General features: G+C 51.2%; 2 protein-coding genes across 10 annotated transcripts in view; one reads left to right on the top strand and one right to left on the bottom strand.

Moving 5' to 3' along the window:
- The first annotated feature begins 16 nt into the window (after positions 1-16).
- On the top strand, positions 17-17,701 carry DPCD (deleted in primary ciliary dyskinesia homolog (mouse)). Of its 6 annotated transcripts, none has more exons than XM_084773763.1 (7): positions 33-152; positions 690-745; positions 3,855-3,935; positions 11,179-11,292; positions 11,730-11,863; positions 17,015-17,117; positions 17,419-17,701. In XM_084773763.1, the coding sequence occupies exons 4-7, from the start codon at positions 11,200-11,202 to the stop codon at positions 17,521-17,523; spliced, it is 435 nt and encodes a 144-aa protein (XP_084629889.1). In that variant the 5' UTR covers positions 33-152; positions 690-745; positions 3,855-3,935; positions 11,179-11,199; the 3' UTR covers positions 17,524-17,701. The 6 variants fall into 6 exon arrangements, with proteins under 6 accessions (XP_084629884.1, XP_084629886.1, XP_084629887.1 ...); XM_084773759.1 differs by having other exon boundaries at positions 11,626-11,863; XM_084773758.1 differs by lacking the exon at positions 690-745 and having other exon boundaries at positions 17-152; positions 11,626-11,863.
- A 2,463-nt stretch (positions 17,702-20,164) lies between these two features.
- Positions 20,165-24,037, bottom strand: part of FBXW4 (F-box and WD repeat domain containing 4) — a 79,583-nt gene continuing 75,710 nt past the window's right edge. The window contains exons 7-9 of one of the 4 annotated variants that reach the window (XM_084773745.1): positions 21,579-21,719; positions 21,025-21,166; positions 20,165-20,812 (exon numbers count right to left, since the gene is read on the bottom strand). In XM_084773745.1, coding sequence (XP_084629871.1) covers positions 20,693-20,812; positions 21,025-21,166; positions 21,579-21,719 — 403 coding nt within the window. In that variant the 3' untranslated portion in view covers positions 20,165-20,692. Of the gene's footprint in view, positions 20,813-21,024; positions 21,167-21,578; positions 21,720-24,037 lie in introns of those variants that run through there. The other 3 variants (XR_014777538.1, XM_084773746.1, XR_014777539.1) reach the window with 3 other exon arrangements.

Below are 24,037 nucleotides of genomic sequence, written 5' to 3'. Positions count from 1 at the left end.
CCAGAATACCTTCCAGGTCATCCGGAAGTAATCGTCGGCCAGGCAGTTGCCATGGTAGCGGCCCGGCGCGTTGCTGGCAGGAGGGAAGATGGCGGTGACTAGCTGGCTGGAGACTCTGCGGTCGGCCGAGAAGACGGCGCTGCTGCAGGATGGTAACTCGAGCCCCCTCGTGCTCCCCTCCCCTAGGGCGGGCTTTACGCGCCGGCTCCCCCAGGGTGGGCCTCAGCCTGGGTGGGCAGAGCTGGAATTGTCGCAGCCAAGCAGCCACGCCCGCTTCCTGCATTTGCAGAGGAGGAAACTGAGGCCCAGGAAGGTGGCCCGAGTGGAACCAAGTCTCTGGTCACCCACCTGTAGTTTTCCTTACATCATCCCGTCGCGCTCAGAGTTTTGGTAATAATTCCCAGTCTTTTACACTCACCACCGGTCCTCTGGGCTGTACCCTAAGGCTATTTCCCACCCCATTTTACTGACGAGGAAACGGAAATCCAGGAAGGTTTTAGAGCAGACCCTGGTTTTGCAGCTAGCCAAGTGTAACCGTATCATGACCTAGGACCCTATACGCCTCAGTTTCGGGGGCGGGGGGGTGGGGGCTGTTGATGATGGCAGTCCAGCGGCATAGAAAGGAGGGACACCAGGGTTTTAGATCAACTCTACCATTCATTCCTGTGGCCTCTTTCTTAATCTGTTAGGACCCCATTTTCTTCAGCTATAAAATGAAGCCGGTGGCAGTCCCTAATGTTCCAAGGTACTTTCCAATTGTGGGGTTTTTTTTGTTTTGTGTGTGTGTGTGTGTGTGTGTGTGTGTGTGTGTGTTATAAAGTGAGTTTCTAAATGTTCTCTGGTCTTTAGGGGCAACAGAACAAGGCCCAAGGTCTAAATGACTTGAAACACAAGTTTGAGATTTCAGCTTTTCCCCCATGCTGCAATTGGCCAGTGTAAGTCCACAGTACTTAAGCAGTCTTTCCTGGAAAACACACACACACACACACACACACAATGGAATAAAGAAGGGTGATGTTGGGGAGAGCTTGCCACTCAAGCCTGACAACCTGACTGATCCCAGAACTCAGGTGGTGGAGGAAAAAAAACCAGTTCCCACAAGTTGTCCTTTGATCTACATATACATGCTATAGTAGGTGTATGAATACACACACACACACACACACACACACACACACACACGAATGCTCACAAATAAATATTTAAAATAAAATAAAACCATAAACCACTGTGGTTAATTGTAAGGAAACAAACGGACAGTTGACCTCTGGCCTCCACACAAAAAGAGGAAACTCTGACACAAATGACAACATAGATGAACCTTGAAAGCCTTTTGCTATGTGAAATAATTAAATATTATTTGATACCATTTACATAATTAAATATTATTTGATTCCATTTACATGAGGCTCTTAGATTAGACAAATTAAGTGAAACAGTGGTTGCCAGGGACTGGGGAGAAAGGAGGGTGGAGTCACGTTTTCTGGGTGCAGAGTGTTGGTTTTGAGAATGAAAGTTTTAGACTGGATGGTGGTGACAGTTGCAAACCAATGTGAATGTTCTTTTTTTTTTTTTTTTTTTTTTTTTTTTTTTGAGACAGGGTTTCTCTGTGTATCCTTGGCTGTCCTGGACTCACTTTAGACCAGGCTGGCCTCCAACTCACAGCAATCCGCCTGCCTCTGCCTCCCGAGTGCTGGGATTAAAGGCGTGCGCCACCATGCCTGGCCCTGTTTCTTGTTCTTGTTTGGGTTTCTAACACAGAACTTAGCACGTGGCAAAGGCCTCCCTAAATGCTGCAATTAGGAACAAATGACACCTGATTTTAATTTCCATAAACTTCAGGCTGTTAGCTTTAAAGCCTCAGGAACTCAGACCTAATTCACCCTGGCTGCCACCATTGTGTCTGTTCATCAGCTGCTGGGCACTTAGGTTGCTTCTGCCTTTTGATTGTTATGACTAATGGTGCTTTGAACAAGGGCATGTTAAAGTCTGCTTTTGTTGTTTTTGGTCACAGGGCAGTACTTGGGGGAGTATGGTGTGTGTGAGTGTGATGCTTGAGTGCATGTGTGCATGAGCACACCCGTGTGTATGTACACAGAGGCTGTAGCAGGGTGTGAGGTGTGTGAAGGCCACGCTTCCACTCCAGTCCTCTGTACGCTGCCTAGTGCAGCCTGTCACTGAAACACGGGCTCACTGTTTTGGCTTTTGGGAGCTGCCTGTCTCTGCCCCGCGGTGCCGGGTTGCTGCTATGCACTGCCATGCCTAGCTGTTTATGTCGGGTGCTGAGGACTCAGACTCAGTTCCTCATGCTGCAGAGCAAACGCTTTCATCTGTGAACCATTCAGATTATTAAGGGTGTTGACACCGGGCCTGCCAGGAGGCCTTGCAAATTTGGAGGTAAGTTGCTTGACATACCAATTAGGAATGAGTCAGGGAAAGTGCTAGAGGAGGAAGCCAGACAGCAGAAAGCCACCTTAGGGCTCTAATTTGTTTGTTTGTTTGTTTTTGTTTCAAGACAGGGTTTCTCTGTATAGCCTTGGCTGTCCTGGACTGGCCTCAAACTCACAGAGATCCACCTGCCTCTGCCTCCCAAGTGCTGCGATTGGCTAGGGCTCTCCTTCTTGAGATTAATAGAGGGTACATGTCCTCCGGGTATAAAAACCTTTACCAGTCTTCCTGAGGAGGCTCCTGTATCTGCTCACCTGCCTGTGAGAAAAAGGAGGAATTACAAAGCTCTCCCTTTGAGCTGTGGGCCAGGAGGCTCCCTTGAGTTCTTTTATCCCCTGTTACCCCCACCCTCTACCCTCTATCCCCCCCTACACACAACAGGGTTTCTCTGTGTAGCCTTGGCTGACCTAGACTTGGTGTGTAGACCAAGCTGGCCTCGAACTCACAGAGATCTGCCTGCCTCTGTCTCCCTGAGCACAGCGATTACAGGCATGTGCCACCACACCCGGCTTCTTTTACCATTTTATTTTTCAAGACAGGGTTTCTCTGTGTAGACTTGGCTGCCCTGGACTTGCTTTGTAGACCAGGCTGGCCTCGAACTCACAGGGACTCACCTGCCTCTGTCTCCCGAGTGCTGGGATTAAAGGCGTGAACCACCACCACCCGGCTTCTTTTATCTTTTTAATGAATGGTACATCAATGTTTTTTCATTCTTTCGTTTTGAGTTCCTGTTATGTACCAGATACTGTGGCTGATCTTAGGGAAATCCCGAGGGGGACATCCCCCCCAAGCCAACAGAAGAGACAAGCAATAATCAAAGACTCACCAGAGACATAAAACCCATAAACCAAGTGTGTGCCAGGAAGAAAAGACGTGATCTAGCATCCTGGGCTGTGTGCTGGGGGTGGATGTGTGGATGAAGGCAGAGTGACAGCGTGCCTGTTAGGAGGCCCAGCTCACATCAGAGCATATCGCCCAGGTTGTAAGACGTGGGAAGAGAAAGACTGATGCTATCTATCGCTTACGTCAGATGCTTGTAAGACTGTCCTGCTGTGGTAGATGTGAAAGGCATAGAGGGGGAAGTGACTCTTCCTGCCACAGTGGCTGCAGGTGATGGGTAACGGAGACTTCCCAGTGAAGTGACATCTGAACTCGGTTTTGAAGAGTGAGCAGAGTTCTGCGGTTGGAAAGCATGGCTTTGGTGGTGTGGAAGCAAAGGCGTGGTCAGAAAAGGGAAGGGAGCCTGGGGCACATCTAAAAGCAATGGTGGCCATTAGTTGGCCTCTGGCGGAGGCTTGGGGAGCTGTTGCTGTTTGGGGGAGGGAGAGGAGTGTGGCTGTCTGCGTCTGCTGGGGGCAAGGTAAAGGAAGGTTTTGAGGTAAGGTGCTCTCCCGCTTTGTCTGTAGGGAAGAGGATGGTGCACTATTTGTTCCCAGACGGGAAGGAAATGGCGGAAGAATACGATGAGAAGACAAGCGAACTCCTGGGTAAGTGTGGGGCTCCCAGGGGACCCTCAGCAGCTCTTGGGCCTGATTGAGATCCAGTTGAATGCTTGAGGGGGGGCTCTCAGCAGACAGTGTGGACGGTAGGGGAGGTGGAGGTCCTTGGGGGCGAGACTGTTCCCGAAAAGCAGTGTGAACATCACAAGCAGAGTGGAGTTCTTTGCCTGGTACAGCCCCGCCCCCCACCTGCAGATAAAAGGGGGCTGTGAGCCTCTGAGTCAGGAATAGCTTTACAAGAAACAGCTGGAAAAGCGTATCACTGGCGGCTGTGTTAAAGAGTAGTGGGAAAGGCAAGGCTTGCACTTCAAGCTTTTTGCTTGCTTGTTCTTTTATTTCCTTGAAGCCGCACCACAAGGGCAAGCGTCAGAGGTGGCAGCTTCTGACCTCGCCTCCTAGACGGCACCGTGACCCCACATTAAACATGACCCTGATGTTGAAGGGTATCACAAAGTGCGTAGGAATGGTGATTTTGCAGAGTGGGTAGGAATGGTAGATTTTGCAGCACCATTGCTTTTATTCCCGAAGGGTCCCCCTCCTTAAGAATGGGCTCAGAGCCCGGTGTGGTGGCGCACGCCTTTAATCCCAGCACTCGGGAGGCACAGGCAGGCGGGTCTCTGAATTCAAGTCCAGCCTGGTCTACAAAGAGAGTCCTGGACAGCCAGGGCTGTTACATATAGAAACTCTGTCTTGAAAACTTAAAAGGGGGGGAGGGGGGAAGAACTGGTTCATAAATAGGAGTTCCAGCTCGGATTTCAGGGGATCATTTGATTTGCTGTTCTCTGCTCTCGAGTATGCTTTGCGGCATTAACTGGCTTCCCAGAGCTGGGTGACTGGCCCTGTGACCCCGGGCCTAAAGCTGGCTGCCATGGGAGCTGGTCTCTTTATTAAGTTGCACCTGAAATGCTAAGACCAATGATGGATTCACGGGCTGGGTTATTTTCTTTGCTTTATTCTTGACTTTCATTTCTCCCTGGGTCTGATCGACAGGTACTATTGGTGAGGGAATTTCTCTTTCCCTTTTCCTGACAGCTCATAAATGTCTCGAACTGACAACATGGGTTACACCGGTTTGCATATTCTCTCAGTCTCCAGTCTTAAAATGTGTGTGTGTCCTGCGCATGCTCAGTTACAGTGAGGTGTTGATCCCTGCTTATTATGAGCTGCTTGGGCTCCAGTCCCAATTGGTTTAGTCTGGAGCTATTAAAAATCTTGATGTGTTTAGCATATGACACCGATTCGTTGGAAACCAATACAGTAGTAATATCCTCACAATGCATTGTAATTTATAGTGCTCCCAGGGGTGACAGCCTTGGAATGCCTAACAGGGGGAGAACTTATGAAAGCAGAGGTCACGTGAGCCAGCCACCACCGTCACCCGCCAGCCCAGCCACGGCGGCCAGCCCAGTCCCTTGGGTCATTCTTTTCTCCACACAGCAAATAAAACAGGTAGAGCTGCAGAGACTATAAAAGTAGACAGGCCCCGCCCCTTTGCCGTGCTTGGGTGTGATGCTGAAATCAAGAACAAGGCCAGCTTCCTTTCTGTAGCACCGTGTGCCCACGTTGACCTTGCTCCATGGTGTCTTCATACGTCTCCTCATTTAACAGTAAGAGTGGAGGAGGGAATGGTGCGCCACTCGACTGGCCTCCCCAACAATGACACGGACACACTAACTGGGCATTATTCCAGCGGCTTTACGTGAATTATTTCATGTAATCATCTTCATTAAGCTCCGAGACATAGGGGCTGTGGTCCTCATTTTACAGTCGGAGGAGTAGGCGGCTCAGGGAAATTGAGCACCGTGTTGAAAATCAGAGCTGGATGGTGCCTGAGCCAGCCTTAGCCTGGCTCCATCCCAAGGAGTGTTTGAGCCTCAGTGTGCAGTGGTGTGCTGTTAGAGCTGAGGGTGTTTAAATCCTGCACACCTTATTTCGTCTTTGTCCTACATGGTCCTTCTGTGTAGTCTGGAACTCACTGTGCAGCCCAGGCCTGGCAAGCCTCCCATCTGGGCCTCTTGGAGCTGAGGTTAAAAGTATGTGCTATCAAGTCCGGCTCTGAGACCCGCTTCTTATTTTGTAATCTCCCCTAGCCTCCACCCAGCCACCTTGCAAAATGCTGTCCAATATTAGTCTTTTGTTTGTTTGTTTGTTTTTGAGACAAGGTCTCTGTGCAGCGCCTAGGCTGGCCTCAAACTCATGGGCGTCTCAGTGCAGCACCTAGGCTGGCCTCAAACTCATGGGCGTCTCAGTGCGGCGCCTAGGCTGGCCTCAAACTCATGGGCTCTGGCCTCATCTCCCAAGAAGTGGCGCTGCAGCACCTGCCGCTGTGCCTGGTTATCACCTCAGGAAGCTTGTGCTTGCGCATATTGGGAAGTAAAACATGGGTATAGTTTTTGTGGCAGTAAGTGAAATGGTTTCCATTTTTTCCCCAGCTAATATACAAATTTGATAATTGGTCAAACAGGTTTTTTTCTGCTAGAAAAAAAAAGCACAAAGTAATTTACAGAGGAGAAATTGACAGTAGGTGTGCATCTGTCTGGGACAAAGTTCCTCCAGTCGGTGTTAATAAGCATGTTAGTGTCATCTTTTTTCTCCCCTCTCGGGGCTATTCATCCCCGCCCCCCACCATGACCGCTGTATGTATTCATAGAGGAGGCTGAGGGGCCTAACAATGATCGGAACATCAAACCAACCCCCAGAAGAACACAGCGCGTCCAGGGGGCCGAGGCTGGAGGGCGGACCGGCCCCCAGCGATTACATTTGGATTACCTCTTAATCTGCTTTGGTATTTGACCGCCAGCCTAACCACCACAGGCCGCATTTGGAGGATATTGAGTACTTTCATCCCCAGGCACTTCAGCGGCTTTATAAATGACCCACTGGATTCCCTTCAGCGTCCTCTGGGATGGGCCTCGGCAGCTGTTTAATAGCCACATAGCAATGTTGCCGTGTTTTAGGGCAGAAAAGAAGAATCCTGCATCCAGTTTAAGCTGCAGGGAGTATTTAGGAAGGGGAATGTAATTATCCGTGTTGGAAGTGGGCCAGGCCGTGGAGCTTTGGGGAAAGAGGCCTTTAGGACCTCCACTTTGCAGCCCACCTGAAAGATGGGGTGCTTTCAGCAGTCTGGGGTGTCAGCCCGCTTCCTGCTGACTTGGGTACAGGCCCCAGGCTGTGCCGCCTTCATACGTTCTCCTTATGGGGTCATTGGAAGTCTCCTTTCCAAAGACTGGCCCTGATGGATGACAGCGTCCCAGGGAGCTGCCGCGCACGCACACCAGTTTGGGTTTAACGTATAATCAAATCAGAGTGACGGCAGGTGGAAACAGTCCTCTGTCGCCTCCGGAGCTGTCCTTGAGCTCAGGAACAAAGACCAGAAAGCCCAAGACTGGTTTGTTGCACCTGTGCCTTCATGTCCACACGCATGGGAAAAGTAAGGCCCTCAAAATCTTTCACGGAGTCTTGCCTCTAGAAGGGTTGGAGAGGGAAACTTCTGGGTTACACTCTAACAAAGAATATAATTCCCGAAGGTGTTTTTTGGTTTTGTTTTTTTTTGTGTTTGTTTTTTTAAAGTGAGACAGCCAAGAATGCCAAGCTCTCATGAACCCGAGAAGTACGGAGGCCAGCAGGGCTGTGAATTTTCCTTCTAGGGAAGCTGTCAATCCTCAAGAAGAGCAGGAGGGAAATCCTCCCCTTATCAAGTGGTCCTTGCCTCTAGGGACCATATTGGGGATGGCCTTGGGGCAGCAAGCTTAACAGCGCTCTTGAGTACAGGCTGTCGTATACCAAGCCCAGCCTTTAAGAGTCAGCAGGTGATGCACACCTTTAATCCCTGCACCCAGGAGGCAGAGGCTAGAGGCTCTCTGAATTTGAGGCTAGCCTTGACTATGTAGCATGTTCTGGGACAATCAGGATTACATAGAGAGACCCTGTCTCAAAAAACAAAAGAAAAGAAAGTGCTGAGGAGGCCTTTGGGCATGTCGCATCTGCTCAGAAGACTTAAAGACTAGAGTTTACCTCTTTATTTATGATTGAGTTCTGGATATGGGGTAATAAGACCCAAATTCTTCTTGTTTTAAGACAAGAGTTTGTTATTTAGCCCAGAATAACCTATAGCCTCCATCCTACCACCCTCCGAAATATGTGGCACCTTGACCAGTAGACAGAATTTTATTTTACTTAAAAAAAATTTTTTTTTCATGTGCCAATGTGCTTTGCCTGCATGTGTGTCTGTGTGAAGTGTCGGGTCCCCTGGGACTGGAGTTACAGACAGTTGTGAGCTGCATGTGGGTGCTGGGAATTGAACCCAGGTGTTCTGGTGGAGCAGCCAGTGTTCCTAACTGCTGAGCCATCTCTTCAACGCCCCCTAGACCTGAATTTTAACTGTTGCTTTTGCAAACGGAGCTCACCGTTTCTCAGTAATTCTTTATACTCGGTCCACTGGAGGATAGAAATACAGGGGTTGAAGGTGGGCATGTGGGGAAGGAAAGCTTTCTCCTCAGTAAACACAAATAAAAATAGAGCTGTTAGACTAAGTGAATTTGCTCCCTGTAAAGCTGATGATGCTGTGAGACACAGGTGGTTGCTTGCTCTCACGGCTCAGTGGTTTGGCCGGGCGCAGTGGCGCCCGAAGCACTTGGAAGGTAGAAGCAGGCTGATCTCTGCGAGTTCATGGACATCCGGGTCCACACAGTGAGTTCTAGGACAGCCAGTGTTATATAGTAAGACCCTAACTTGAAAAACAATAGATGGGCTAGGGTTTTGGGTAGCTGTGCCTGACACTACTGTGGTCCTGCCTTATTTTCCCTCTCTATAGCTGCTGCTGGCTTTCCCTGCCCCTTTTCCTTTCTAGTGCTAAGGATCAAACCTGCAGTCTCTCACGCCTGTGAGGAATAGGCTCTCTAGCGGGCTCTCCCAGGACTGGGAAACTGCTAGCATTTCAATAATCTACACCGCAGTCTGGGCATAGCGTTTGATACATGCTTTGAGGATGCAGGCTGACCTTTGCTGTAGGAGGGACTAGGCTCTCATCATCTTGTCATAGTAAGCTGCTGCCAGGAGGTGTCACTTGTTTGCACCCATAACAGAGACCCAGCGGCTGGCTTCAAGGTAAGTGAGGTATCCAGGTGGCTAGGTTTGCATTTGCTCCTGGTCACACTCCATTCACTTAGGCAAGTGTTTGTGGGCATGAGAAGTTGCCTAGAAAGCATATTTCCAAGTTTTACTCTTCCTTATTAATTTTCATTATAAACTTGCAAATGTGTTTCTAGGGAGAATTTTGGCCCTAAGATGTAATAAAACCACACTGCAGAATGCAGCAGACCTTATAAAAAGCCCATATTCAAGGGAAAGTTCTAATTTTACATCATGCTTTTGTGTTCGGCTTTTGTGCTCACAGCAGTGAGCATGTGCAGGATTGGCCCAGCCGCTCCGAAGCCCCCAGGCCCGATGCTGCCACCGTTCTGCCCCACCCTGAAAAGAGATCCACCCCTGGCAACAGCTGCGGTAGCCCACCAGGCCTGTCAGAGTTGTTTTAGCTGCAGGGGGCCGCAGGATTTCAGCACCGCAGTGACTGCTCAGCTCTGTGCTGTAGGAGGCTCCAACTCGGCAGCCCTGGGCTTCTTCCTACAGCGGGAAGGGAAGGGTGGAGGGTGCACCGCCCTGACACCTCCACCACTGCTGTACTGCGCAGCAGCAGCAGTCAGCACAGAGCTGAGTGAGGCTCATTGAAAGCCTAGCAGTTTCCCAGTCCTGCCCACAGAACTTGAGTCTGGATTTATGATTTTCGTAATACATGTGCCTTATTTTAAAAGATAAAGAACAGCAACAACCAGGCCCGGTTGCACAGGTCTGTAAGCCCAGCACCCATGATGCTGAGCCAGGAAGGTCACCTGAGATCAGTAGGACTAGGCTACAGAGTGAGTTTTCATCACAAAACAAACTTAAAGGGGAGCAGGGCAGGGGCTAAAAACATCGTCATCAACAACAACAACAAAATCTTTCACAAATACCTGAGTTGTAAAACATGGGAAAGGAAAGATCTTTATTTGTATTATCAAGTTATAAATGTAACAATGCATTTTAATTTTTAAAAATGACATAATTATTGCATTAAAAATGTGTATAAATGCAAGTCAAACACAAAAATAAATAACTCTAAAAAAATACGATGCCTAAGATTTTGTTAATTGCAATACTATTGGTTGATCCTCATATTTGGGGAAACCGTGGCTGAGTTACACCCTAGCTCAAGACTGTATTCAGAGAGCCGGGCGTGGTGGCGCACGCCTTTAATCCCAGCACTCGGGAGGCAGAGGCAGGCAGATCGCTGTGAGTTCGAGGCCAGCCTGGTCTACAAAGTGAGTCCAGGACAGCCAAGGCTACACAGAGAAACCCTGTTTCGAAAAACCAAAAAAAAAAAAAAAAAAAAAAGACTGTATTCAGATACAATGTTGGGCTGTGGGGTGTTGTTCTTTGTTGTTTTAAGCCAGGTGAGCCTGAACTAAGTGAATGTCTTCATTTGGGCTTTCTGTTTTGCCTGAATGTACGTCTACATGCCAGAAGAGGGCGCCAGATCTCATTATAGATGGTTGTGAGCCACCATGTGGTTGCTGGGGATTGAACTCAGGACCTCTGGAAGAGCAGGCAGTGCTCTTAACCACTGAGCCATCTCTCCAGCCCCTATTTGGACTTTCTGAATCATGAGACAAATTGGACATCAGCTTTCCCTCCATTCATTTTTCTTTTTGCTTAGTGTTTTAGAGGGGAAAATGCATTCAAAGGCGGGTGTGCTGGCACACTTGCCATCCTAACACTTGAGGCCAAGGCAGAGGGAATGGTCTGAAAACAGCCTGGGCTATCTAGTAAGACTGTCTCGAGAAACGACAACAAACCACCGCTAAACTGGCATTTGAAGATATAGTTTTCTCATTTGCAGAAATGGCCTTTGTTGGCTCTCTGCCTTCTGCTGGGTGCCACACCCCATGAGTCCTCTCAGAGCGCACCCCAGTTACACTTGTCTGCCTATCTTTAAAGTGGACTTTGTAAAATGTCTGCTGCTGAAATGCCCCCAGTTTGATTTCCCAGATTATGCAATTCCTGGCTCAAGACTCCAGGGCTCAAGTCGAGGCCCCATGTCAAGACCAAAGCCCTGGCTTGTCCCGCTCCAGTTATCCAGTGTCTTGTCAGATTTGGCAGGAAAGAGCTTTAATCCAGTCCTTGTTTCTCTCCTCAGTGAGAAAGTGGCGAGTAAAAAATGCCCTGGGAGCCTTGGGCCAGTGGCAGCTTGAAGTGGGAGAGCCAGTGCTCTCAGGAGCTGGAAGCCTGGGAGCCGACCTCATCAAGGAAAGTAATGCCAATGTATGTCTGTTTGTCCAGTGTCCTGTGGGGATTTGAGGGGTGGGGAGCCTTCTGACTCCTAAGGGCAAGGGCCACAACTTGCTAACCGCCTGTGTCTTACTGTGCTGACTCTGCCACACTAGGTCTCTGTGACCATCCAGAAGGTTTATCTTAACCATTCCAGGAGAAGGCCTGCAGGCTGGTGTGTCACAGCAAGATCAACTGCTCAGAGAAGCCACGGACAAGAGCAGAGGGTTTCCTAGGTGGCTCTGGGTAGAGCCTGGGGGAAGGGGAGGAGCTAACCCTTTGTACCTTTCCCCAAGAATGGTCCTTGGTAAACTAGGCACCAGAGCCTATGCGGAGGTGGAGGCAGGAGAATCAGAAGTTCAAGGTCATCCTACTACACAGCAAGTCCAAGGCCGACCTGGGTTGATTTGCTTTTCACAGCCCATCTTCATGCGCAAGGACACCAAAACTAGTTTCCAGTGGCGGATTCGCAATCTCCCCTACCCAAAGGATGTCTACAGTGTCTCTGTGGCTCAGAAGGAGCGCTGTGTCATTGTTAGGACGACAAACAAAAAGTGAGTCAGCTGGTGGGCACCTGTTTCCTTGTGTATGAGTGGGGCTAGTGTGGAGTGCGGTCTCAGGCTGCTCTTTGTCTGGAAGGGAGGTCCCACTTAAGCTTCGGGGTGCTGAGGGTGGACAGGGTAACTACAGCGGCTCCGTCAAGGTAGGAGAACGCGAGCCAGTGTCTGCTTTGGCACCAGGCATACACTGGAGCTCGCATTTGCTGGATGAATGAATGAGGCCTAAGGGAGCCACATAACCACTAACTTGTGATCTCTGGCAGTTTTACTCTAAGGTAAAACTTGACCTGGTGAACTTGCCTTGATGCCATCACTGCATTGACAGGGAGCCATGCCCTGGAAGGCACACCTGCCTGAGCGCCACTTTGAGACTTTAAAGTGTTAGGCTGGGCAATAGTGCACACCCTGGACTACGGCAAAGTGGACCAATGTTTGGCTCTCAGACGTCTCTGGAATTCTGCTTCAGATTCCCTTTGTGCTCTGCTGGGTGAAGGCAGTGAGTGGGGAGGTTTGAGAGAAGGTGGCCAAAGTGTGATCGCAGCGGGGCTCTGGCGCCCTGGCTGATCACAGCTGAAGAACTTAAACATGAATCCGTTTCAGCCTGCGCTGGAGAGAGTATGGGGCTGTGCTCAACTGGAGCTTGCTTCATTTGCAGGGGTTTTTTGGGTTTGTTTTATCTCCTTGTCCACAAGCTGCCAAACCACCCAACCTGCTGCTGGGGTACAGCGCCAGGCCCCTGGTGCGTCCATAGCATTTGCCACTTTATACAGGAGAGCTCCCTGCTCTGCCCCACTTGGGGTGGTGAGGGACAGTCGCCCTCACTCTAAGATGCCTACCTACAGGGAAGCAGAGAACTCCAGCCACCTCAAGTGCAGCCATGGGTCCTGTCCTCCTCTTAGCAGCCCCATAGCCTGCCACTTTGGCAGGGTTAAAGGGACAAGGGAAAGAGTAGAGATGAATGAATTAATTTCAGGATTATTGCTGTACATGCAGCCAGCAGCCCCTGTAGTGGACCTTGTCTATAAATATAAAGTCATAATAATAAGGGTTTGCGTTTATAAAGCGCACTGAAGCCCTCAGACAAAAGGCAGTTTATTCCCCTTATTGTTCTCATCATTAACAGGAGTCAGTGCCTAAAGTGGAATTTAGCAATTTCAGACAATAGAGAAATTGCCTGTAGGAAAACAAACTCTGTGCTTCAGCAAGCGCTCCCTGGTGTAAGAGGCCCTGGGTCCAAACTGGGAACAAAAGTGCTTCTGATAGCACTTGAATCTGCAGCTTAGCACTTTGTGGAGCTGGCTGCTGCCTCCTTTTTGTCCCCCAGAGGTCACTGTCGAATACAGATATCAGGCAGAAATGTGATTACAAGCAAGTGCTAGAAGAGAGGCTAGCTAACTCACCAAAAAATCCATCTGCAAGCCGACCCTCTGGGTCCATCTCCTGCACACATATACCACGTATGCCATAGGTGGCGCTGTTGGCCAGGGGCTCCGTGGCTACTGGGGCATTCCAGGACCCAGTGGCAGGGGTTGGGGACATTGCTGAGATGCTAATGGAGCCAAAGTAGGATGGGAATGGCACCCTAGGAGGAGGGGTTCCCACTAAGGGGGAAAAAAGCTCACTTTGAAACTGAGTTTCTGAGTCCTAACTGTGCTCAGTTCTGCCCCCTGCAGCCCATCCATTAGGAAGCTGGAGAGGCTGCCAAACTTGCTTAGCCCTTTCCTGTGCCTGTCTGTCAAACAAAACATGAGAGCGCTTTATATCCACAGGGTTTATTTTCGGAATACTATTTAAATCTCTTTCCTGATTTTCATACAATGCAAAGATAGAGAGGAAACATTTGTTTTCATCTATACATTGATTGTATCTCATCTATACATTGGTTGTAGAAACACATATAAAAAGTCAGCACAAAGTGATCTGTGCAGAGAGCAGTGTGGCCTTCCGGCTCAGCGCCTAGGTGTCTATAGTGCATCCCACCATGGCACTTTTCTTGGGTTCTGCTTTTTTTGTTTTGTTTTGTTTTTGTTTTTCGAGACAGGGTTTCTCTACGTAGCCTTGGCTGTCCTAGACTCATTTTGTAGATGAGGCTGGCCTCGGAACTCACAGCGATCCGCTTGCCTCTGCCTCCCGAGTGCTGGGATTAAAGGCGTGCGCCACCACACCCGGCTGGGTTCTGCCTTTCTTCACCTGGAGGTGTGCCCTCGTTTTAATATCCTAGAATGTGGTTCCAGCTAAAGCTACACAGTTGGTTGCCTTATTGCTATCTGCCTGGCCCCTGCAGAACGTGGTTGGTCATTTTGCTTGAAGAATTGATTCCACTCTCTTGTGGTGGTGGTCCTTGGCCTCAGGTGTTAATTTGTTGAGTCGGGAAAGGAAGAAACTGTTTCTACAGGATCCAGTGTGGTACCATCTGGTTCTGATAAGAATATTTGTATAAAGACAGTCCCATACCTCAGGCTGTAAGCTGGCAGCTCTGAGTGAAAAGATGGACTGTGTGCTGGACTGGGAAGACACTGGCTTAAGTCTAGCCTCTGCCAGGTGTCAACTGTAGTATTTCAGCTAACTTCTCACTGATGAGAAGTGTGCTTATATTACTTCTTGGATTCTTTGAGGAATTGGATGTCACATCCGTGCACGCGCCCTGTACCATGGCCATGGTGCCAAAGCAAGGGATCTGAAGAGGAGCTGGCTACCTTGACACTGGTGACACTGTAACCGTGGGTTGTATCGGTAGGCATCACTGGAAGACAGGACTCAGGTCGGATGGACTCAGTGGGATTCCCTTTGACAAGAACCCTGAGTCTGGGCCTGTGCTCTGTGATCTAGGGCAGCAGAAAGCAGGGACGTGGTGTGCCCAGTGCCTGAGGTGAAGCTTTGCCTGCTGCCACTCTCAGGGCAGGACTGGCTGGTGACCTCTCTGGATACCTGCCAAGCCAGTGTGCAGGCTAGGGGCTCGTGGGGGCAACTGTCCATAGCAGCCTGGCTCCTGCCTCAGCTCTCCTTCAGGGACTTTGGCTGAGTCCGCTCTACACCGGTTTCCATTCACAGAGCGAGGGAATGGGTGAGGTGCACGGGGAATTGGGCAGGGGATACGAGCAGAGCAGGACGAGAAGGCAGAAGAAGCACAGTGGGTTTAATACTTCAGAGGGGCCTGGCTCTTACGGTGCTGGTGAAAACTTCAAGTTCAGTTACTGTCACAGCAAACCCCAAGATGAGTAGGTGAGTAGGGAGGGGGTGGCTGTGCAGAGGGGACACTGATGTCAGGAGTCTCTAGGGAGAGGTTGTTTAACTTCACCCAGTAAACAAAATAGGTCCTAGACGCAAGTAAGCCCATCAGGCCTGTGCTTCCTGGCACTGGCAGGGGTGGGTGAGCAAAGAGTAAGCCATACACACACCTTAAGTTCCCGGTGATCCCAAAGTTGCTGTGGGGGGTACAGGGGTGGGGACAAACCCTGGGCTGCTTCTCCTCCATTGGCCCTGCCGGGGAGTGGGTGTGGGAGGTGCTTCTCTGCAGCCTCTGCTTTCTGTGTATATTTGCAAGGAAGATGTTAACACTTCCTAACCAGCCTTTGTGTTCACCTAATCTCTGCTGTTTAACCTTTGACCCCCTGCTATTATCAGCGTCTGCCACCTTTGCTGGCCAGACCAGGGCCCCAGGAAAAGCCCTCCCTCAGCCTGTTGGCTAGGAAGAGGATGAAGTAGGCATTCCACCCTGTTGCAGGCAGATGGATCGCCTTTCCCTGGGGCAGAGCTTTGGAAAAGAAAGCCACTCGCAGCACCATTAGGATCCCCAGCCCCCGCTCCTTTTGAACTGTCAGTCTTTAAATAAACATTCTTTTCCTGCGTTGGGTCCCAGCACCTTGGTGGGGAGAGGGGAACCTGGGAAGAGAGCCCCCTCCCCCAGCCTCTTCTGAACTGAGGGATTTGGGCAGGACAGGCCAGAAGCACTGCATTGATGTCAACTCTCTTGAGTCCCTAGGGCATCAGGGCTTTTGAAGTGGACTCAGTGTAGCTGTCACCACAAGGGCCACGTCCCTCTGAAGTATTAAAAGCTATTCTCTGGGCTCTTCTCTTGAGTTTGTTTGTACCTGCCTGAGGCATTTCCCTCCTCAGCCCACACAGCCGCTCACCCTGCTGAAAGGGATGCCTGTCCAGGTGAGGGCTCCAGCAGCCCCTGGCCGGTGCCCAGCCCACACGCCACCAAGGAAACTGCCAAGTGAGGCTGTTAGAGAGGGAAGGCCTTTCTTTTCTTCCCCCGCCCACCACCCCCAGGCAGGGTTTCTCTGTGTAGTCTTGGCTGTCCTGGACTCACTTTGTAGACCAGGCTGGCCTGGAACTCACAGTGATCCACCTGCCTCTGCCTCCCTCTGGAGTACTGGGATTAAAGGTGTGCACCACCACGCCTGGTAGAAGGGTCTTTTTTTTTTTTTTTTTTTTTTTTTTTTTTAGGCCTTGCTCTAATAAGCATCAGGTGAGGTAAGGAAATCTCTGAACCTGACCAGGAAGGCAGGCAGGAGCGCCTAACTTTCCTCTCAGCTGCCTTCCCTCGAGGCAGAGCCTGGGAACCTGCCATCTGGTTGGTTCTGTTCTTAGTATCTATGTGAAAACGGAGAAGTGGGATCCTGAGGCCAGGAAACAGGTCCAGAGTCTGAGATCCAGGTTCCTTTGGTCTCACGGCCTGTCCTCCCAGGGAGATGGCTTTTGTGGTGTACTTTCCTGTCTGGTTTTAGGGCTCATTCTAATGAGGCCTTGAAAGATAGATACATCATTATAGTCTCCTGGAGGGGGGGGACAGCGTGACCCAGTCTTTCAGTGAGGGCGTATGTCATCAGTAACTGTACTGCTTTAGGGGAGCAGCCCCGCGAGGCTTGGGGTGCTCTTAGTGCGCTTGGGAGTAGCAGGCCTGCATGTTGAGCCCCCCTGACCCCTGAGCTACTCTCAGAGCTCCCGCTGGCTCCGCTCACCTTGGCTGGCCTGGCAGTAAGGCCACCAATGTCCTTTTGATTCTAGAGCCACAAACTCAGAGCGGCCATTCTTGTGGGTTTCCCTGCTTCCTCTCCAGCTGTATAGAAAGTGGGGGAGAGCTATGTACTGTTGGGGTTACCACACTGGTTCCCCAGTAGCCTCTTGGTGTCCCCACAGATACTACAAGAAGTTCTCCATTCCTGACCTAGACAGACACCAGCTTCCTCTAGACGACTCTGCACTGAGCTTTGCTCACGCCAACTGCACCCTGATAATCTCTGTAAGGCTCGCCCAGTCCTGGCACCAGGAAGAGGTTTCTCTCCCCTCACGCACTTCCCTGCCTCCTGGCGTCCCCAGCCCTTGCTGTGCTTGTTAGAGAATAGACGTCTCCTCCTCACCTGGGGGAAGGGAGTGGAGACCAAGAGGGTGGGGGTGGGACAGAGCGTGATGGGGACGTGGTGGCACTCACGGGACCTGTCCACCTGGGTGCAGCACCTACGGGGAGGGTCGTGAAGAGCCAGAGTGAATGTGTGCAGGAGGCTCCTGACTGAGTTTCCTTTTCTCTCCGGTCCCCTCCACAGTACCAGAAGCCAAAGGAGGTGATGGCAACTGAGTCAGAGCTACAGAAGGAGTTAAAGAAGGTAAAGACGGCCCACAGCAGTGACGGCGACTGTAAGACCCAGTAGGCCCTGAGCCTTGCAGCCTCCAGCGTGGAGGAAGCTGGCAGACTTCCAGGCTTGGGCAGCACTGGGCAGCCTCTTGTCCTCTAAGAACTACACAGAGTCCACAGACCGGCTCTCAGGGCACAGCTCCATTCTTCCGTGGTTTTGTTCCTGAGTAAAGTCATTTGGAGTTGCTCTAAAAGGACTGTCCTTTATCCATTTGTCCTTATGTCCCTGGGCACCCTGGCCTCTCTAGGGAAGGTGCTGGTGTGACCCCACCCTCCCATCCTGGGGACCTTCCACACAACCGTTCCAGCTAAAGAGAGAGAAAAGTGGGACGAGGCTGGGCACCTTGTAAACTCCCTTGTGTTGGCTTTGCCTTACAGAAGCGGCTCAGGAAAAACTCCCTCGAGGGAGGTGTGGGCAAAGGGGAAGTTGAATAATGCAGCTGTCTTGGAAACAGCACAGGATGTTAAGTCATGATGGCTAGAAAGAGTGAGGGTCCCAGCATTGTCAAAGGTGTGTGTGAGTGAGGGTCCCAGCATTGTCAAAGGTGTGTGTGAGTGAGGGTCCCAGCATTGTCAAAGGTGTGTGTGAGTGAGTGTCACAGCATTGTCAAAGGTGTGTGTGAGTGAGTGTCACAGCATTGTCAAAGGTGTGTTGTGAGTGAGGGTCACAGCATTGTCAAAGGTGTGTTGTGAGTGAGGGTCACAGCATTGTCAAAGGGGTGTGTGAGTGAGTGTCACAGCATTGTCAAAGGGGTGTGTGAGTGAGTGTCACAGCATTGTCAAAGGTGTGTTGTGAGTGAGGGTCACAGCATTGTCAAAGGTGTGTTGTGAGTGAGGGTCACAGCATTGTCAAAGGTGTGTGGAGGTGAGGGTCACAGCATTGTCAAAGGTGTGTGTGAGTGAGTGTCACAGCATTGTCAAAGGTGTGTGTGAGTGAGTGTCACAGCATTGTCAAAGGTGTGTTGTGAGTGAGGGTCACAGCATTGTCAAAGGGGTGTGTGAGTGAGGGTCACAGCATTGTCAAAGGTGTGTTGTGAGTGAGGGTCACAGCATTGTCAAAGGGGTGTGTGAGTGAGTGTCACAGCATTGTCAAAGGTGTGTTGTAAGTGAGGGTCACAGCACTGTCAAAGGTGTGTGTGGGTGAGGGTCACAGCATTGTCAAAGGTGTGTGGTGGGTGAGGGTCCCAGCATTGTCAAAGGTGTGTGGTGGGTGAGGGTCCCAGCATTGTCAAAGGTGTGTATGAGTGAGGGTCACAGCATTGTCAAAGGTGTGTGGTGGGTGAGGGTCACAGCATTGTCAAGGGGTGTGTGAGTGAGGGTCACAGCATTGTCAAAGGTGTGTTGTGAGTGAGGGTCACAGCATTGTCAAAGGTGTGTTGTGAGTGAGGGTCACAGCATTGTCAAAGGGGTGTGTGAGTGAGTGTCACAGCATTGTCAAAGGGGTGTGTGAGTGAGGGTCACAGCATTGTCAAAGGTGTGTTGTGAGTGAGGGTCACAGCATTGTCAAAGGTGTGTTGTGAGTGAGGGTCACAGCATTGTCAAAGGTGTGTGGAGGTGAGGGTCACAGCATTGTCAAAGGTGTGTGTGAGTGAGTGTCACAGCATTGTCAAAGGTGTGTGTGAGTGAGTGTCACAGCATTGTCAAAGGTGTGTTGTGAGTGAGGGTCACAGCATTGTCAAAGGGGTGTGTGAGTGAGGGTCACAGCATTGTCAAAGGTGTGTTGTGAGTGAGGGTCACAGCATTGTCAAAGGGGTGTGTGAGTGAGTGTCACAGCATTGTCAAAGGTGTGTTGTAAGTGAGGGTCACAGCACTGTCAAAGGTGTGTGTGGGTGAGGGTCACAGCATTGTCAAAGGTGTGTGGTGGGTGAGGGTCCCAGCATTGTCAAAGGTGTGTGGTGGGTGAGGGTCCCAGCATTGTCAAAGGTGTGTATGAGTGAGGGTCACAGCATTGTCAAAGGTGTGTGGTGGGTGAGGGTCACAGCATTGTCAAGGGGTGTGTGAGTGAGGGTCACAGCATTGTCAAAGGTGTGTGGTGTGTGAGGGTCACAGCATTGTCAAAGGTGTGTGGTGGGTGAGGGTCACAGCATTGTCAAAGGTGTGTGGTGGGTGAGGGTCACAGCATTGTCAAGGGGTGTGTGAGTGAGGGTCACAGCACTGTCAAAGGTGTGTGTGGGTGAGGGTCACAGCATTGTCAAAGGTGTGTGGTGGGTGAGGGTCACAGCATTGTCAAGGGGTGTGTGAGGTGAGGGTCACAGCATTGTCAAGGGGTGTGTGAGTGAGGGTCACAGCATTGTCAAGGGGTGTGTGAGTGAGGGTCACAGCATTGTCAAAGGTGTGTGTGGGTGAGGGTCACAGCATTGTCAAGGGGTGTGTGAGTGAGGGTCACAGCACTGTCAAAGGTGTGTGTGGGTGAGGGTCACAGCACTGTCAATGGTGTGTGGTGGAACAGAGGGAAAGGCACCATCGGTGCTAGGAGAGCAGCTCAACAGCCTGGAGCCCTTCCTCATCCCCTTGTCCTCAGAGAAGTGGAAGAAACTGTTTTGTTCTTGGGGACACAGCCATGGTTTCGTCCTTCCCCCGTACACATTCCTGAGTTTAAATTTGATGTTCTGCCTTCCCGGAGCCTCTTAGAATGACCTAACCACTAAAGAACCAGATATGTGAACAATCAAATTTTATTTTTATAAAAATGAAAATCATAACATGTTCCCCACAGCTGGCCTGAGGAAACGGCTAGCCCAGAACCCCAGAACCCCAGATGAACAGGTTTCGTTGGTCTTTTCTTAGTTTCAAAACAAAACCAGATGCGTGCCAACCTCCACGTGTCAGCTCCCTGACACTGGCCAAGGTTAAGATTTGACTAAGGAGATGGCTGCAACTGCACCCCGCTCTCTAGCTGGGATGGCGGGAGCCCCTCACTGCACTCTGTAGGCTGCATGGTGCTGTGAAGGCCTTGGGGGCAGGATTGGCCCTACTATAAATACTTGAGTTCAGGGACATTCTCCTAAGACCACAGTCCCGGGAGGCCACATCGGAGTCAGCCGCAGTGTCCAAGAGTCAGTGCTTCAGGCACCCGGGCCTGGGGGTCACAGGTCGAGAGCACAGCAGGGCTGGGAAGGAGTGAGGTAAAACCTGCAGAGGTCCCTGAGTAGCTGACTTGCCCAGCCCATAGGCAGGGGTGCCGGTCACGGGTTTTCAAAGTCTAGGACGTGGAGGTTGTAGGACAGGGCAGCATAGAGATGCCTGGTGGTGAATCGCAGGCAGTACACGGGACTGCTCAGTGGGGTCGATGTCAGAGGGAAGGCCTGTAAGGGAGCGCAGAGAAAGCAATAAGAGTTTTTCAAGTATTAAATGGAGTGCCCCAACTCAGGAGTTCCAGACTCAGTGAAACAGGACTTGTACCACTCTAGGCCGCTTGCAGCCTGCCTTTGGTACAACCTTGGCCACACCACCCACTCAGATGCAGCCCAAAAGGAGTCTTGACATACCAGAGGCATGCGCTGGGTGAGACACTTACATGCAGGCAAGCCCTTTGGCGCCGGTCCCACAGCCGCACAACCCCGTAGTAGGAGGAGCCTGTGGCCAGCAGGTGGTTGCCATCTGTCTGCAGGCAGTATAAGGTACTGTCATGGGGCTCCTCCCACTCCATGACACATTTCCTGTCCAGGGAGAGAGAGGCATATAAGTAGGTTTGGTGCCCTCCAGCCCAGCCTCTTCAGGGGTGGGGACTCGTAGGGAGCATTCCTTAACAACAAACCTAACAGAGGAGGGCTTCTCTGCAGAGGCAACACATCCTCATCTTTGTTCTCCTGGCAGACTACCTGACATGGGACCCATGAGAGATGCATACAGGCCTCAGCAAGGTCTAGGAGATGATGCCCAAGGAACAGTTTCCTGCTGACTTGTAGAGGCGCTGAGAAATGTCTGCCTTCTCTTAGTCTCCCAGGCTGTAATGACCAGAGCTGCCTAAGGGTGCAGAAGCTGAACTTGATATGACCATGCTGACAGGGACTAAAAGGAGCCTGCACTGGTCCAGGGCTCCGTCAAGTCCTACCCATCCGGCATACTCACCGGGTACTTGTGCGGAGGTCCCAGAAGCGAACATAGGTGTCATAACCACAGGACAACAGTGTAGACGGGGACTCATACATGACATCCAGCACCCCAGCCCCTGGTGGAAAGTCACTGCCAAGATGTGTGATCAGCTGCCCACTGGAGGAGAAAAGAGGGACAGGAAGTGGAAGGCTGTCCACCTTGGCCATGTTGGCATCGGACCTTGGGGGGATACATAGCTCTCCGTCACGGGGGGGGGGGGGGGGGGAGAGGGGGGTGGGCTTTGGGGGATGGGTGCTCCCTGAAGAAGAGGGCTATAGGAGGATATGCCTAGCCACTAGACCTCCACATAGCAACGCTGCCCACCCCTCCCCCACTATCCCAGCCCCCAGCTGAAGCCTCAGTGGGGCAAATGCAATAGCCCTCCTCCATCACACCTGCATGCCGCCTGCCTGCTCACTCTGGGGCAATGAATGGGTCTTGCTGAAGGGGTCGGGCCCCCTCAGAAGCACACACTTGGTTACTTTATACTCCTTGATCTGGCAGGTCATGCAGTTCTGAGCTGCCTGAGTCCAGTGCCTTAATTCCTGCCTGTAATCTGGGGCTCAAACCTTATTGGGGATAAAGACCACACAAAGGGAGAAAGGGGAGTCCTAGGAGATGTTAAAACAAGTAAACACCTTTGTGTTCAGGGACAGAAATAGCTGAGAAAGCAGCTTAGTGTGCTGGTCCCTGGTGTTCTCGGTCTCTGGCCCCCAGCCCAGGGCTAACACGCCTCTGTGATCACAGCCCCCAGCCTGCTGGGCTCCAGCCTGCTCCCCCACCCACACCCACCCGGTGGCCGAGAACAGATTACTGAGAAGAACAATTTCTTTGTGACTGTGTAATTCCCTCCGTGACCGCGGCAGTGGGCAGACCTCTCACCCCATGCCAGACCCCTAGCAACCACATAGGGGGGCCTCTTGGCCCTAGCAACTGCCCCTCAACATCAAGTGCACGAGCTAATCCTTGTGGCCTGGGGACCGGTGGATGCACTGAGCTTCTGCAGAATGTTTGGAGGGAATGAAGGAGAAGCGGCCCCCTCTGGCCCGGTGCCTCAGCCTCCTTCACAAGGCCTCCTTCATGGTGTGACAGACAGGAGGGACAAAGCCATGCACACACCATGGGGGATGCTCAGGTAAGAGGCCCAGGGCAGAGGGGACTTCATTGACTCAGTGGCCTGAGCAGTGCCTGGGCTACCAGGCATGTGTCTAAATGTAGATTCAGCTCCAGGTTGTCCCCAGCCTACTCCCCAAAAAGCCCCCATCCTAAAAAGCACTGAAGACAGCCTGGGGCGCTCTCTCTACCTACTTGACCTTTCACTGTGAACACTGTGAAGGCTTCTAAGGATCCCTGCTGCTGTTCACACAATGGTTAAGTCCCAAATTGGCACCTCTGTGCCCAGCCACATTCCCAGGACATTCTTTCTATATGTCTGCAGTGTTCCAGAGCTAGCCTGGGAGATAAAGATAGGCTGGGTGGTGGTGGTGGCCACACTTTTAATCCCAGCACTCAGGAGGCAGAGGCAGGTTGATCTCTATAAGTTCAAGGCCAGCCTGAGCTACAAAGTAAGTTCCAGGACAGCCAGGGATACTCACAGAGAAACCCTGTCTTGAAAAACCAAACCAAGCCAAAAACCCAGGCTTGTCTTGTCTTCCTGAGGGAACAGTAGACATCTTCTCTCCATGTCAGTATCTGATACAGACCAGTGGGCCTTGCTTCCAGAGGGGCCCTGCCTTTCTAGACCAGCCACCAACCATGACAGCCATGGGAGGGGGGCAGGGTCTCCATCTCAGAGGTACGCTTGCGTATGTGTACACCAGGTGGGAGCTGCTGCACGCTACAATCCTTCCTCTTCTTTCCAGATTTTGGGGCCCTGCCCACTCCATTAGTGAGGCTGTAAGGAATGATTGAGGAGCTCTCCCCTTTAATCTATGGAAGTAATTTCATGTTTGTTTGAAATAGAAGATGAAAGACTGGGGTAGGGGTGGAGCCCGGTGGAGCCGCATCTGCCCACCCTGTTGCTGGGCTTCTGAGAGAATGAGTGCTGGGCACCCAGTGCTCGTGGGGTTGGAAGTGAGAGAGGGGACACATGCAGACAGAGCCACTAATCTGGATCTTGTCCACTTCCCAAGAAGCCACCAATACAGCACAGGCCAAGGCATTTGGAGATCCTCGGAGGCCCAGCCCGTCATCTGCTTGCTCTGGCCTGAGAGGTTTCTGCTTTACCTTCTCTGGGTCTCTCAAGTGGCCACACACACTTTAAACCACCAATAAAAAGATACAATTTCTTTGGCCTTGAGGCTCAGGACTCTCAATGCTCTGTTGTATAGCACTGCAAGGTTAAGTTCAGAGCATCAGCTGACACACCAGGCTCTGGGGAATGGCCTGTCTCTTCTAATAGGAGCCCTGCTGGGGCTTTGATTTGAGAAAACAAA

This window comes from Acomys minous, assembly GCF_964271855.1.
Source record: "Acomys minous genome assembly, chromosome: 2".
In the NCBI taxonomy this organism is placed as follows: domain Eukaryota; kingdom Metazoa; phylum Chordata; class Mammalia; order Rodentia; family Muridae; genus Acomys; species Acomys minous.
This window is presented reverse-complemented; position numbering and strand designations above follow the sequence as displayed.